Source organism: Rhincodon typus, chromosome 6 (genome assembly GCF_021869965.1).
Source record: "Rhincodon typus isolate 14 chromosome 6, sRhiTyp1.1, whole genome shotgun sequence".
Taxonomy (NCBI): Eukaryota; Metazoa; Chordata; class Chondrichthyes; order Orectolobiformes; family Rhincodontidae; genus Rhincodon; species Rhincodon typus.
In genome coordinates this window covers 93,602,567-93,618,709 of record NC_063337.1, presented here as the reverse complement: position 1 = coordinate 93,618,709, position 16,143 = coordinate 93,602,567, and the positions used below count along the sequence as shown (strand labels likewise).

The following is a 16,143-nucleotide window of genomic DNA, read 5'->3' as shown; positions in this document are numbered from 1 at the left end:
ATATTGCAACCGCGACTATAGTTCAAAAATATGTCATTGCCTATGAAGAGCATTACGATGTCCTATAATTATGAAATGCAATGTTTATTTGTAATGAAGGCTCTGTGAGTGGCCTAGTTGGTTCAGTTCACTTGACTATTAGTGAGTCATTGAAAATAACATCCACAGAGCAGGTTCACTGCAATCCTGGTAGAGATACACTTTGAATCCTCATTCTTACCTTGCCCCTGAAAGTGGAATGCAATGACAAATAACTATTAAGAGCAGTTTGGTGTCAATAGGCAATGAGCGAAGAGCCTGCTTTATGACAGAGTACACACAATGATAACTCTGAAGTATAAATAAATAAAACATTTAAGCTAAGACTTTTATGAATTATCTTCCATGCAGTATCTGGCTTTCTGTTGTTGGGTAATAATCTTTGATTCCTTCACTCATTTCCTATCACCCTGCCCTGATGAAGGATGTAAACCCGAAATGTCGGCTTTCCTGCTCCTCTGATGCTGCCTGACCTGCTGTGTTGCTCCGTATTGACTCTGACTCCAGTATCTGCAGTTCTTGCTATCTTCCATCACCCTGACCTTGTTCCTTGGTTAATAGTAGGGATCCTGGATGATCAGAGTAAGTTATGAACCAGAGGCAATAAATGCTTTCAAGGAAGTGATAAATGGTTTTCAGTATAGACTGACCATATTCCACCATCCAATGCTTGCAAAATCGAAAAACACTATATCCACTGTTACATGTAATTCTGAGACTGGGAAACACTATTGAATGTATCTAAGTGTGCTCATAACTACTGTAACAACTGTGTTTAAATAATTAGTTGAGCTTTTAACTTGGTTCATTACCACTTCCTTAAAGTGACTTACATTCACAGGCAGGGACTCATTCTTTGCAAACAAAAAATAATGTTCACACCTTTTTGAATTACCCAGGAGCTTTCTTCATGGCAATGCCTTGGCTAGTTGGAATCAACTTGTCAATAAATCAACACGCAGACTTTTCTACTGTTGTTTAAATTGTTGTGGTATTTTGAAATTTGAGATTTTGGCTTTTGTTCTGATGATTAAAAGTCAGAACTTTCAGTAACACGCCTGTCTTTTCATCAATGTTCAAGTTCTGCACCCAGAAGCAAGTGTTGATAAGGAGCCAAAGTCTGCCCAGGGACAGAAGCATCTTTCACCATTAAGACAGAGACAATTGATTATGCTTAGCTGGAGGGTAACCATTCCAAGAGGATGAGGTAAGATTAGGAGATAGGCCTCCACTGATGAGTGCACGCCGTTGGCTTTATTATTATCCACACAGTCTCGTCATCCAGGTAAGTAAGTTAACTGACCACCCACCACCACACACCCCACCTCCCCCACCTCTCTCTCTCTTTCTCTCTCTCTCTCTCTCTCGTTCTCACACAAACACACAAACTGTTGGTAAGTTGTAAATACGTATCAGATAAAATAAAACACAGAAGGAGATCATTCAGTCCATCATATTGTATTAGTCCTGCTTTTTCCCTTTTCTTTCTTCATAGTCCTGCAATTGTCTCAGCTTCAAATATTCGTTCATATTTTGAAAGTTATAATTGCATCTGCTTCCACTGCCCTTTCAGGCAATGCATTCAAGATCATGATAAGTCAGCACATAGAACAGACATCTTTATCACTCCCTCTGGTTCTTTTGCCAATTACAGTAAATCTGTATCTCCTGGTTACAGTGGAAACAGTTCCTCCTTCATCATATTGGATGCCTTTTTAACGTCCCTTTGACCTTCTCTGCTTTAAGGAGAAGAATGTCAGTTGCTCCAGTCTCTGTATATAACTGACATCTCTCATCCTTGGTACCATTTTGATAAATCTTCTCTATACCCTCTCCAAGGCCTTGACATTCTTCCTAAAGTAAGTTGTTTATAGCTGAACACAATACATCAGCTGAGGCCTGTTAATTTATAAAGGATTAGAGTATTATCCTTGCTTTTGTACTCTCTGCCTTTGTTCATGAAGCCAAAGATCTGTACACCTTTTCTAACAACATGCTCAACATCCTGTGCAAGCTTCAAAACATTTGTGAATGTAAATTCCCGCATCTATTGCTTATTGGAATGTACTGTCGATGCAAATGGTTCAGAATAAGTCCATTGCACAGCCGTCTTCTGGAATAGTTAAGAATGCAACAGCAAGCTGCTGACAACACAATCTTAATGCATATCACAGTTTGATCTGTGTTTGCAATCTGCAAGGTTCTCAGATAAAACCCCTCGGCTTGCTGGATTTATTGCTGTGCCCATAGTGCCCACTGGTGGATATTTGCAATATTGCTGATTGTCTGTTGTCCAATTTTCATCTAACTGTATAAACCAGCTTCTGATTTATTCTATGGTATTAAAAAAAGGATCCAACTGTGATCGATAATGATTTGTAATACATTTCAAGAGGGAGCTGCATAATTCTTATGCAAAACAACATCCTGCAAGGCACACTTATTGATCCGTTTAAGACCATAATTTTTCATAAGGCCTTTCATTTTCTTTATTGGATTTTTATATTATAAGACTCTGAATTTGCTGCGACATGATTTTTGAAGTAGAACACCATATCTTAGACTGTATTAGAATGTACACTTATTAATGCTTATCTGGTTGTCTTTTAAATGATAGTACTCTCTATTTTGTTGTCTTATAAAGCATCAAAGTTCTAACAAGAGTTTTGGACAGATAATTCATGTAACTCCCCCTTCTATAAAGTAACATTCTTACCCCTTGTTACCAGTTGTGATGGGTTCATTGACTGCAAATGATGTGTTTGTGCTGATAGTCTGTAATTATTGAATAAGTCTTTATCCTTGGACAATGCCCCTTATTTTCAAGAGCATGAAATTATTTAGGTCATGTTCTGATTTTGCAGCAACATCAGATAAAAGTACTTTGTGTGGTGTAGTAAATTGGAATTGCAAATGTGTTCAAACTCCCAATTTTAAACAGCATTTTCTTAATATAGCATGGCTACAGGTCGACTGCCTGGGTAAAAAGAAGAATGATTTGCATTTTTATGTTGCATTTCGTGGTTAATTACAACCAATGAGGTCCTTCATGAAGTATAGTCACAGTTATAATGTAGGAAACGCAGCAACCAATGTTTACATAGAAAGCTTCTTAAAAAAAAAGCAATGTAATAGTGACTAAGTAATCTATTTTGATGAAGTTAGTAAAGGGATAAATATTGGCCAAGACATTGAGGAGGTCTGCCCTATTCTACTTTGACCGAGCATCAAGGGATTTTTTTTATATCAACCTAAGTGTGCTGATGGGCAACTCAAGTAACATATCCTCTTATGTGAAAAGGCAGCCCTCCCAACAGCATCACACTGCCCAAGTACTGCATTAAGAGTGTTACTCGAAATTTTGAGTTCAGATTTCTGTTGTGGGACCTGAATCCTAAACTGTCAGACTTGAAGGTGAGAGTATTGAACAATGAGCCACTAGTGTGGGAACAATCTCAAAGAATTGCTCGTACAGATGTACAGGACTTTCTTCTTGGATGGTAAGTTATAATTGTGGTGAAAGCTGTGGCAAGAATATTCATACTCTCGAAAAATCCAAGTGAACTCCAATGAACCTTTTGAGAACTTTGTACTGAAGTCACTGTCTATATGGCATCAAACCCAAGTGGTGTGATGCTTTGTCCCTATGTCTCACACTGCTTCTCTCTGGAGTCCAGCAGGAACTGAACTCTGGTCCTCCATTGGCGCTTGTGCTGCTCTGAAATCAAAACCTTAGAAATTCTTTTAAAACTGCACCCTTGGTATTCAAGAAGCATCATTCATCAGATTTAGTAACTGCTTGACTAACTTTATTGGTCAACCACAGACAGTAGTGAATATCTTTTCATTCGGGCTACCATCTTCCATGACATTGAATATTAAGAAAAAATCAAGCCATTGAGTCCAACTCATCCATTCTGGTCATCCACATGAATCTTCTCTGCCCTAGTTCATCTCGCCCTAACCACATATTCTTGTATTCCCCTTCTCCCTCATGTGTCTATCCAGCTTCCCCATAAAGGTATCCACATTACTCATTCAAACTGTCCCTATGGTAACAAGTTCCATGTGCTTGCCACTGTCAGGGTAAAAAGTTTTCTTTGACTATTGACTGGACAATATTTATAACCTTTAGATCCCACCTCCCCACCACCACATTGGAAATGCCTTGTATGTGTCCCCCTGATTGGAAAGCTTCATACTTTTAATATCCTTTTACGATATTTGCTCATCCTTCTATTCTCTAGAGTAAGGTGGCCCACCTCCTGCCATTTAACCTTCCCAAAGTAGATGACTGATTTGATATTCTACTGTTCAACAGCAGTGGACAGGGTAGAATTCTCAATTCAGCGTTCTGCGGATTTTAATTCATTTTCAACTGAACTGTCATTGCTATGATTAATTTTACAATATTAAAACATTGCTGTAGGTCAAATAATTATTCATTGTTTCAGTCCATGATCTCACAAGATTGAATTTTATCTACCTGAAACTTGTACTTTATTAGTCATCAAGTCATTGGGTGAATGAAAATATTTATATTTAAGTATTAAATCATTAGCAATATTAGTAAATGTGGGAGCATAAGACATAGGAGCAGGAATAGGCCTTTGACCCTTTGAGCCTGCTCCACTATTCAATAAAATCATGCATAATCTTCTTGTTGCCTCAACTTCACTTTACTGGCTAATCCCAGAATCCTTGACTCCCTTGGTGATCAAAAATCAATCTATATCAGCCTTCAATAAATTTAAAGACTGAGCCGCCACTATCTGCTGGGGAAGAGAATTTTGCATTATAACAACCCTCTGAGAGAAACTATTTCTCTTTATCTCTGTCTATGAGTGTTGTTCCCAAGTCAGGTGCACGTTTCAGGAGAAATCCTGGCTTTGTGAACCTGATCTCTACAAATTGCTGCCACCCTTCCTGTTTTTGGTCCTGAGGGCAGACTGGATTGGGAGTTGGGGCAGGTGACCAGAAAGAGTGGAAAAGGCTGCCTGTTCCTGAGACAGGCAGGACTTAGAATATTGTGTTCAAAGATGTAAAAATAAATGTTAAAACATAAAACCTTCTGTTCTCAGACTCTCACTCACTTCCCTCTCCATGCCAACCCATAATTTATTGGAACCGTATGCTTGCTTACCCATCTCCCATAACTCCTCATACCACTATGACCCCAATAATTCCCATGTCCCTTTATAGCTCCTAGCTGACTCACCTATTATCCATCATTGGCATGCCTCAGGAGGCATGCTGATAGAAAATAGTGTTATATGTTTATTAATTATGCCACTTCATTCAAAATGATTCAGTACATTGAATTTCCTTTAATTAATCCCTTATGAAATCATTTTGCTTAAGTGATTAAACCCTTATGTAACCAAATATTTCTATTCAATAAGCAGTTGGAACTGTTCATCAAAATGTCTCTTGATAGACACATTATTTCTGAAAATGATAGCTCCTGAAATTGACTTTGTCAATTAGAACATTAAAATACTTAGTACAGATTTATATTAACTCCACACATTTTTTGGCCAATTTTTTGATAGCTTCCTTATCAGCTATGGCAGTTCCAATTATTATTCTACTCATAAGTAAAGTAATGGTAGAGATTGTTGACAGTGATATCAAGTGGCAATTGTTCAACAATACCTTGTTCACTGATGTACAGCTTGGGTACTAGCAGGGTTACTGACTTCTCAATCTTATTACAACATTGGTCTAAACATGGACAAAAGAGCTGAGCTCCAGCAGTGATGTGGGAATGACTGCATTTGATGTCAAGGTAGCATTTGAGCAAGTGTGTCATGAAGGAGCCCTCTGAAAACTGGACTCAATGGGAATCAGGGGAAAGCCTGTCTGCTGTTTGGAGTCATACCTAGCACAAAGGAAGGTTGATGTGCTTGTTAGAGGTCAATCATCTCAGCCACAGGGCAGTACTGCAGGTGTTCCTTAGAATGGTGCCCTAGGCTCAGCCATGTTCAACTGCTTCATCAATGATATTCCATCATCCCCCCATAAGTCTGAGATAGAGATGTCCACCACTGATTGCTCAAAGCTCAGTTCTTTTTTCAACTTCTCAGGTACTAAAGTAATCCATCTCAATATGCAGCAAGACCTGGACAAAATCCAGTTGTGGGATGACAAGTGGCAAGTAACATAGTGCCACACAAGTGCCTGACATATCCATAAAGGGAAGATGATTAGATTCTCTCTTGATGTTCGATGGCATTACCATAATTGAATCCCCAATTATCAACATCCTGGAGGTTACCATTGACCAGAAACTGAACTGATCTAGATGTATAAATACTGTGATTACAAGAGGTCGTCAGAGGTTGGGAATTCTGCAAATATGTAAGTCACTTCCTATCTCCCCAATGCTGATATACCATTTACAAAACAGTCGTCAGGCAGATGATGGAAAAGCTACACTTGCTTGGATGAGTGCATCTCCAACACCACTCAAGAATCTTGACACCATCTAGGACAAAGCAACCTTTTTAATTTGCACCACATCCATCATCATCAGCATTCAATTTCTTCACTGTCAATACAGAGTGGTAACACTGTGTATCGTCTACAAGATACACTACAGTAACTCACCAAACATCCAACGACAGGAACTTCCAAGCCTGTGACCTCCACCAGCTGGAAGGAAAAGGGTAGTTAATCCAAAGGAACACCACCCTCTGCATACTTCTCTCCAAACTACACACCATCCTGACTTGAAACTATATTGCTGTTCCTCAATATCCATGAGTCAAATCTTGAATCACCCTTCTTAAGAGCACCTAGGATGTACCGACACCCCATGGACTTCAGTGATTCATGAAAGGAGCTCACTACCACATTCTCAGGGAAATTTGAGATGGATAACAAATGTGGGACCATCCGATGATACCTATATGAGTGACTTTTTTTTAAAGAAAGTAATTTTTAAACATAAGCATGGCTACTTCTCAGGATTCCAAGGCTGAGTTACCTCCACCAAAGGGCTCCTTACCTCTCCGGCGACCTTCCCCCAAAGGTATCCCACAATCAATCCTAAAGGGGTACCTTACCTGTCCAAAAGGGTACTCTAGCTATCCAAAAAGAATGGACTGGAAATAGATCTGTTTTTACCTGTATAATCTCAATACTTCGGGTTTCATGCTCAAGGGGGTTAGCAATCTGATTTCAGTGGAGGAAACTAATCAACTTAATGGCCAGCTGCTTCAGGAACCCCCAACACACACAAACTGGCAAACTACAGACCATTCCCAATCCTAGCCCTGTGAAAATGACAGATGCTTGGTCTATGGGTGGGACGTGAAATAACCCAACTTCTGGAATTTTTGCCTTGGTGGAGAAGATCTCTGATTTGGTGGAAATTTAAGCCTCTGTCTTAAAATGGAGACTGTGTTTTTTCTTAAACTATGCACTTACAAAAGGAAACATCCTCTCAGTATCCATACCATCCAGTGCTCTCAAGAACTTATATGTTTCGAGAAGATAATCTCTCATTTTTCTTAAATGGATATGGTCCTCACTTGTCCAATATTTCTTTCATAAAATAAGTCTTTCATCCCAGAATTGAGTTGAGTGAGCCTTCTTTGAACTGTTTCCAAAGAATTCTATCCTTTGTTTTTCAAGAAAGGAAACCAAAACTGTACATAGCATTCCAGATATGGTCTCGCTAATACCCTGTACAATGGCTATAAAACCTCCCTACTTTCATATTCTATTTTTCTAGCAATAATTGTTTCATTCCAATTGCCTTCCTAATCACTTGCTTCACCTACATAATAAGTTGACAATTCATGTACAAGAGGACCCAGTTTCCCCTCTACCACAGACTCCTGCAAGATATCTTCATTTTAATTCACTTGTAGGATGTGGGTGTCACCCCTTGGGTCAGCATTTATTGCCCATCCCTAGTTGTCTTTAAGGCGATGGTGATCTGCCTTCTTGAACCACTGCAGTCCATGTGCTGTAGATAGATTCACAATGCCATGAGGGAGGGAATTCCAGGATTTTGACTCAGCGACAGTAAAGGAACGGTGAGATATTTCCAAGTTAGGATGGCGAATGGCTTGAAGGGTTATTTGCAGGTATTGATGTTCCCTTTCTGCTGCCCTCATCCTTCTAGGTGAAAGTGGTCATGGATTTGTAAGGTGCTATCCTTTGGTGAATTACTGCAGAGCATGTTGTAGGTAGTACATACTGCTGCTACTGAGCATGGTGGTGGAGGGAGTGGATGTTTGTGAATATGGTGCAAATCAAGCGGCTGCTTTGTCCTGGATGATGTCAAGCTTGTTATTGGAGCTGCACCCATCCTGGCAAATGGGGAGGTGAGTTACTCACTGCAGTATTTCTGGCCCCTTTGTAGCCACTGTACGAAGATGACTAGCCCAGTTCATTTCTGTTCAGTGGTAGCCCTCAGGATGTTGATAGTTGGCGAATCTGTGATGGTAACACCATTAAATGTCAAGGGGTAATTATTAGATTGTCTCTAATTCGAGATGGTGATTGCCTGGTACTATTACTTGCCTTTTTCAGCTCACACCTGCATGTTATGTTTTCTCCAAGAGTTTAATGTTCAATCTGCAGAAAATAATTTAAAAAATAAATAGTGCACAACCCCATTTCTGCCTTGAGACCACACACTAATCACATGTAATGAATTGAAAAATACAAATCTGGCTAATTGCATGTCTGATTAACTGAAAACAGATGAGTATTAGATACAGTCTCAATCCTCATCTTGCAAATTTCTTAAACAAAATAGCTCAGCAAATATATGTGTGCTTTTGATTTTTCTGTGTGCTTTACTTAACTAGAGAATAATGATACATGTTTATGTAATGGAAAATAGCTTTGAACTGTATTGATGGACTATTAATTCTGGACAATCATTGATGCACCATAACATTCTTTTAAAATTATTTCATGGGATATGGGTGTTGCTGCCAACACTCATTATCCGTCTCTAATCATCTTTGAGAAGGTGGTAGTGAGCACATTCCTTAAGCTATTGCAGGCCATGGGCTAAAGTGCTTTTAAGAAGGGAGGTGCAGGATACAAAATATCCCATGGGACTATTTTAGAGAAGAGCAGGTGAGTTCTCTCCAGTTCCTCAACCAATATTGTTGAAACAAATGACCTTACTATTTGCCACATTACAATTTGCATGAGCTTGCTAGATACACAACTGGCTGTGGCATTTCTCTATATTACAATGATGGTTTGGAGTCATACATAACAGAAAGAAAGAATGATCTGATTGTTGGAGTGCAATTATCTCAGCCCTAGGAAATCACTACAGGAATTCCTCAGGTTGTTGTGACCTCTGAAGAGATTTGCATCTTTTAAAAAGAAATTTGAAATTCCAGTTAATAGCAGAAAGAGTGACACAACAAAATTTCACATTTTAAGACATTTGCTATTAAAAGAAAGATTACTTTTGACTAAATATTATTCTTGTAGGCACCTTGTATTTTAAACCACAAAACAGAACATTCCTTTTTTATTTTAGCACAAAAGTGGAACAGATTTCACATAAATATTTTACACTTGCTTTTAAGAAGACATTCAGTTGTCCTAGAACATGTTACAGTGATCCTTAGCTGCTGATAGTTTAACTCTTTCTCTTTGTCAGCCTGACAACTTTTAATCTTAGAGCAGTCTTTCACAGTGAGAGTTTTCCCATGGCGACTCTTCCTTTTTTTGCAAGTTGGACAAGTCTTGTCTTAACTTCTCATGAATTTGACTTTCCTACTCTAAGTGGAACTTCAGAACTTCTCCCAGATCCTGACAGACTAGCTTTGTTTCAGGGATATGTTAAAACTCCCATCTTAAAGTCCATCTCTATGATAACGTGGATCTTGTTCCAGATAGAAATACTCATTGGCTATTGTTCTGACACAATCTTTTATCATGAAAATTTAAAGCGTGGGTGTTAAAGCATAACATATATCTTAACGCCTTTCTGGGACTTTGAGACTCACAATCACAGTCTGCTGCCATTATCTTCAAGTGTAAACACTTTGTAAAATTCTTCCCAGTTAAAAGATTCAACTCTTTATTATCTAAGAATTAAACCACCTATGCCACTGTCAGACAAGCTCCAGAATAGGTCACGTGAATCCCTACATTTTGCCTTAAATTGAAACGCATAGCCCCAAAGCATAGCCATCTTATAAATGGCGAAATTGTAAAAAGGTCCAACTATCTCCAGTCATTTCATTAATGCCCTTCCCTTCAATAAAGGGTGAGAAGTTGGAATGTTAGCTGATTTTTGCACAATGTTCAATTCCATTCAGTCTTTGCCTGGACAAAATTCAGGCTTTGGTTGGTAAGTGCCAAGTTACATTGGCACCATACAAGTGCCAGACAAATACCGTCTCCCCCTTGATTCTCAGTGGCCTTACCATCGCTGAATTTCCCAGTATCAACAGCCTAGTTAAGTTGCTATTGACCAATAACTGAACTAAACCAGCCCTTTAAAACCAAAAGTGTGTGAAATATTCTTGCCACATTTTGATGAGTGTAGCTACAGCAACATTCAAAAAGCCTAAAGACAAAATAACCTGCTAGATTGGTAGCCCCGATGAATTATTTATTCCCTCGACCACACCAGGCTGATTGAAGGGCAATTAGAGATAGGCAGCAAATGCTGGCCAAGGTAGCAGTGCTCATACCCCATGAACAAATGCCAGAAAACTATACTTCATTGGCTGTCGAGAGCGCTCATACATCCTGAGTCAATTAATAGGCGCCGTAGAGATTGAACGCTATCTAGATAAGGAACAGAGGAAATGAAAACTGGTTAAAAGGTCCATTCGTTCCCACTCAGTACGGAAGTCCTCCTCTAGATCAGGCACTCAACAGTTAGTGGCTGTGTTTTTGTTAGCAAGTTGCTGACTAGGATCACTTAAATTCAGACAGACTGGAGTTCTTTTTATCTAAGGAACCTGTCTGAGCTCTCAGGCCCGGCACCAATTCTGGCATTCAGCTGCCACAGTATTATTGTGTTGAGAAACAAAGCTGGGCTGCATAATTTTAAGCCTTTGCAACGTTTAAAATGACTGTTTGTACACGTTGAATATGCTCAGAGGGAATTCTAACGCATTTTATTGCAAATGTTACCATCGAACCAAGGCGGGCGATGAGATTGCTCGACGCTGTACCGTTCCGGGTGAGACGGCAGGGGGCTCCCTCGAGTCTCCAGCCGAGCTTCGAGCAGGAAAACCCTCTTCAGGAGCGGAGTGGAAGTGTTTGGAGGGAGTGGCTGGGGGAACCTGTGATCGACTGGGGATAGACCAGGGACCATTTCTGGAGGTGGGGGGGGGGAGGGTGGTTGAGTGAAGGAAGCTGAAAATCGGTGGTGCTGCGGGCATCTTTTCTGGAAAAGACCCCTTTTATTAAAGTGACCCAAATAAGTATTGCAACGCAGGTTTTGTGAGAGCATTACCCTCTAACAGTTATCAATGAAACAAGGAAAATAATGTACCAACACTGCTACCGATCGACGATGTACGTGTAGTAGGAATTTCCTTTTTACACATAAATAGTGTGTCTAAATGATTTGTGGCAGCGCCCTGGCTTTTCGATGGAGACATTGAATCAAAGGAAGGGGAGATGCAGTCAAAAGGGAAATAGGAATTCCTGCAGTCACGTATCACACAGGTTTTGGGAAAATCCATTGACCCTGATGGTCACCTTCTCCCTCGCCATCCCAGGGGATGTAACTGACGGGGTCGGCTGGGTGACCGTTCACGCGTGTGGAATCCCCGCTCGGTGTGGGCTGCGCCTTCGGGGAGATCCGGTGGTCGCTGTCCGCGGTGCTGAATCTCCGATTCGCGGGGAAAGCCCCGCTCTCGGCCGAGCTCAATGTTATAGCAAGATTAGCCCGATCCCTCCTCCTCCCAGTTCTACCACCGCCCGCACTCCGCCAACAGTGTTCCTCCACCGCTTGCGCTTCACTGACTGTGAACATGGATATTGCATCAATGTGCCCGGGGGGGGAGAGTGAATTTCACAATTACACACATACACATTGTCGAGAAGGACAGTGTTTCGCGCGGGTCTTTTCCCATCCCGTCTGCGCTGGGCATGTTTTCCCCGGTACTGGAGGTAACCGGGCATAGACTGACCGGCGGAGGAACGAGTGTGCAGAGCACTGGGTGGGTGTTGGTATGTGCCTGGAGGAAGGTGCTGAGCCCTATCTCCCTGCTGAGTGAAACCTTGTTCAAAATAAGATATTTGCGGGCGCCCCCTTTCACTGGAAGAGCATTACAAATTTCACTGGACAATTTTCACATTTCAGTGGGAAAACCCCGCTTTCACTGGTGGAAATTTTCGTCATCCATTTCACTACTGGTGTTTTCCCGATCCTCTCATTTCACTGAGGGTGTTAACCCCCCCATTTTGGAATTATAGAATATATACAGCGTAAAAGCGGGCCTATTCAAAGGCCCTGCATTCCCTAGACACCAGGGAGATTTTAAGCATGGCCAACCCATTCTTGGGGGGCTGGGAGGATGCCTATACAGGCACTGGGAGAATATACAACACTGCACACAACCAGTCGCCCGGGAGTGGAATCGAACCTGGGTCTCTGGCGTCGTGAGGCACTAATACTAACCACTGAGCGACCGTGCCACCCGTTTCACTGGGTGACTTTTCCCAATGCACTGGCGGAGTTTTCCCATTTCACTGGAGGGATTTTCCTATTTCGCTGGATGTCTCTCTCCAGCACAAACACACCCCGCACCCGTTGGACAGAGACAACTGAGGAGAGTATAGGATAGCCGGGGAAGATCTGCTGGGAGGCTGAGTGTGAATCTCTTGACGGCCGGGAATGTGGTAAACTTTGTCTCTCTCTCTCTCTATCTGTGTGTGTGCGCAGCTGCCTGACGGAGCAGACGTCAGCTGAAGGTCTGAGCTCGGATTTCTTTTGTTGTGACGGTTGGTTGCTCAGCCTGGCCACTCACTCAGTGTAGACAGAGAGGGCAGACACTGAAGAGGTGCTGGCGGCTGCTGTGTTGCTCTTTGGAGACGCGCAGCAGCAACCCACTCACACCGCACACAATCAAACCACCGGGGCTAAGAGATTTCACCTGCTTCCCGTTGGAGGAGTTAAAGAAGTTCCGAGAATTTCACAAGAACAGAAAAAAAAAGAATGCGGCGAAACGACACTGCAAGAGGATTGTCCCGTGAGGTTAGAGGCGAATTCCTGGTTTGACCGACTGACTTGCTCCTTGTCTTGGGATTTGAGGGAAGGATGGAAGACTTGATGAGGGATAGGAGTGTCGCCAGATTGGTGTTAGGAGTGAAGAGTGGTCTGTGCTTAACGCTGAGAGAGTCCTCTGGCTCATCACTCCTAAACACACGGCGAATCTGAGGCAGTGACATTCTCAGCAAGAACTGCAAACGACCACCCCAACATCTCATGAAGGACTTCATGCTTTGAGAAGCCGAGAGGTGTTTGCTGGATCGCCGTCGTTTTCCGGGGGGCTGTTTCTTGTCTCATTCCAAACGCGAAACCTTTAGTCATGGCAGCGGCTATTGCGAGCTCCCTGATCCGGCAGAAGCGCCAGGCTCGGGAGCACCACCTGGACAGACCAATGGTCACCAAACGCATTAACAGTCCTCACAAAAACAAAGGAATCTGTAATGGGAATCTGGTAGATATCTTCTCCAAAGTCAGGATCTTCGGAATGAAGAAGAGGAGACTAAGGAGACCAGGTATGTTTTGTTTCCCTTTTCTGAAACAAAATGGGAGAAAAAGGGAGAAAATTCTAATAAAATGATGCAAAAGGGGGGAAAACATAGAAAAAGTAAACACACCGAGTGTTTATAAGATTATAATCTTGGAAGATTATAAATTCGGTGTGAGTAATTGCAATGTGTTTTCTCAGTTAAAGAAAGCGCGGAAAATGTTTCCGGGTTTAATTTGTAGAGAGGCACTTGGTGTGTAAATATTGAAGCTGATAGGTGAGCAATACTGAGGACACTATTTCCATATACTGGAGTTATTTGAAACGTGTGTGTGTCTCAGAATCTTTGAACCGGTTGCTTCATTTGCTGGCGCCTCTCCCTGTGTCGGGACGTGAGAATCTATCAGTCAAAGAGAATCATCAGGTGGGAGATGAAAAATTTTCAGCCTGGCTGTCACAAGCCATCAAACTGAAGCTGGGTTCTGTCTGTCAAAAGGAAAGCGGCCTCTAAACAGCTAAAAAGAGCCCATTTCTGGGCCAAAGACCATCATTAACCCGCAATAGCCTAAATTCTCAGCAAATGCAGTGAATGTTACATTTAGTCATTTAGAATTCCCACAATTTTCTTCACCTGGTGACAAACCTTTTATTATTCAGATGATATAACAGAACAAAAAAAAGGCCGGTGAGATGTAATGGACAACTTTATTCCAAATGTACCTAAAGAGGCAATTTTGGCGCAGAAATCTACAGGAATGGTAGATACGTTTGTAGAACATAGATTTGTGCGTTCCATTATTAAGTCCAACTTGTTTTGTATGGCTACAAACAACCCAGTAACCCAACAGCCTGTGTGTAATTTGGTTTCTTTATGGCACATTTGCAGGTGTTCAGGGTTGTAGCAAACGCGTGCCTGAGCTGCCGGGGCACACACACACACACACAAACACACACACACACAATCATATCCAGATTGGGAACACGTCTGAACCCACTCTGAACGTCTTAAAGATGGTTTTGGAGTTAGCCGATTGGAGTGGCAGCTCACCCCGTTTAGTTTCTTAATCTCTGGGACTAAGAGGCGCTGTAACGTGACAAACGACCAAACAGAAAGCAAAGCACCCGATAAATCACAATTTCTCCAAGTCAGCAATTTCCATGGTCAGACCACAACAATGAATCAAATTACAAAGCTTGCATCAAGTTCGAAGTTTCGGATAAATAGCTATGAATCTAAGGTAGATGCAAACTGACAGGGAGCGAGCATTGAACTGCTCAGTGCAATAAGTGCAACCTTTTCAATAAGCAATTAACCTTTCCAAGTTTTAGTCTACCCCTCAATATCATTACCTAAAAACACCAGTCCTCGCTGGAGAGTGAGGATCTGAGCAACATTCTTTTTAAATCCAGGCACAGGTTAATCCGGGAAAATGACACTGCCGACGTAGACATGTTCAATCTCCTAGCTCTGTATTTGCTAGCTTTCGAAGTTGCCTTCTAAGAAACATTAATGGCAGTGTGCACTCTCTTGATACAACATTAAACCTCAAACAGGAGCCCATAGAAGTTGAAATAAGTAGTTTACACAGGGAGGAAACATAAAACAATATCTCACAATAATAAAAAAAATCAGTTCATGTTATCCAACAATGGCATGCCGTTTCATTTGATTAGGATAATGGTTATCCGGCGAAGGGGTAAAGGTTGAAGTTAATGAAATATGAACAGGTAGAGTTTTTGTAAATTCAATTGTAGTTAAAAGAACAAGTAAAAAGGCTTCCCGCTGCGTTGTGAATATTAGCCCAAATATTAGAATCATGATTACACATTACACGTAAAACCATATGCAAAGTTATCAGCAATTTAACTTGTTTTATTTTTCTATTTTGTTTTTGTTGAGCTATTTAATCTTGGAAAATCCAGTATTTAAAATCTCTGCTTCGCTTCAAATCCTGCTCAGTGCATGATTTCTTCATAATCTCTTCGTTCAATGGGGTTGTTTAAATTCACTTTATGCTGCGGATCACACATAGTATCTGCATGGGGACCACTGTCTGAAAGGCAGTGATTCCAGGTTCAATTTCTTTCAGTGTAAAAAAAACTTCTGACCAAGTGTAGCTTATCGCTCATCTTTGTCCCTGCTACCTACAAGGTATAAACCTTGTTAACAGCACCAGAGGTGGAGTCTGGCAGAACTGCTAGATCAAGGTAAAAAGGCATTTCTGAATCGCAAAAATATTCCGAGGATTCGCTATTTCTTCTTTATTTCAAGGATAATAAATGCACACCTTAGTTTTATATCAGTCAATATCAGTGTTAGAAGTAGCAGTTTTGTTAAAATTGAAGATCTGCAGCTAAATGACATTGCCTGAAACTTAAAGTTTGTGATTTCCTTTTG

At 41.2% G+C, this 16,143-nt stretch overlaps 1 protein-coding gene across 2 annotated transcripts in view; it reads left to right on the top strand.

Annotated features, from left to right (window-relative positions):
* Positions 1 to 16,143, top strand: part of fgf14 (fibroblast growth factor 14) — a 458,969-nt gene that overhangs the window by 278,443 nt on the left and 164,383 nt on the right. The window contains exon 1 of one of the 2 annotated variants that reach the window (XM_048597975.1): positions 13,581 to 13,773. The exons of the other annotated variant lie outside the window; for it this stretch is intronic. Coding sequence (XP_048453932.1) covers positions 13,581 to 13,773 — 193 coding nt within the window. Of the gene's footprint in view, positions 1 to 13,580; positions 13,774 to 16,143 lie in introns of those variants that run through there. 2 annotated transcript variants of the gene reach the window in all.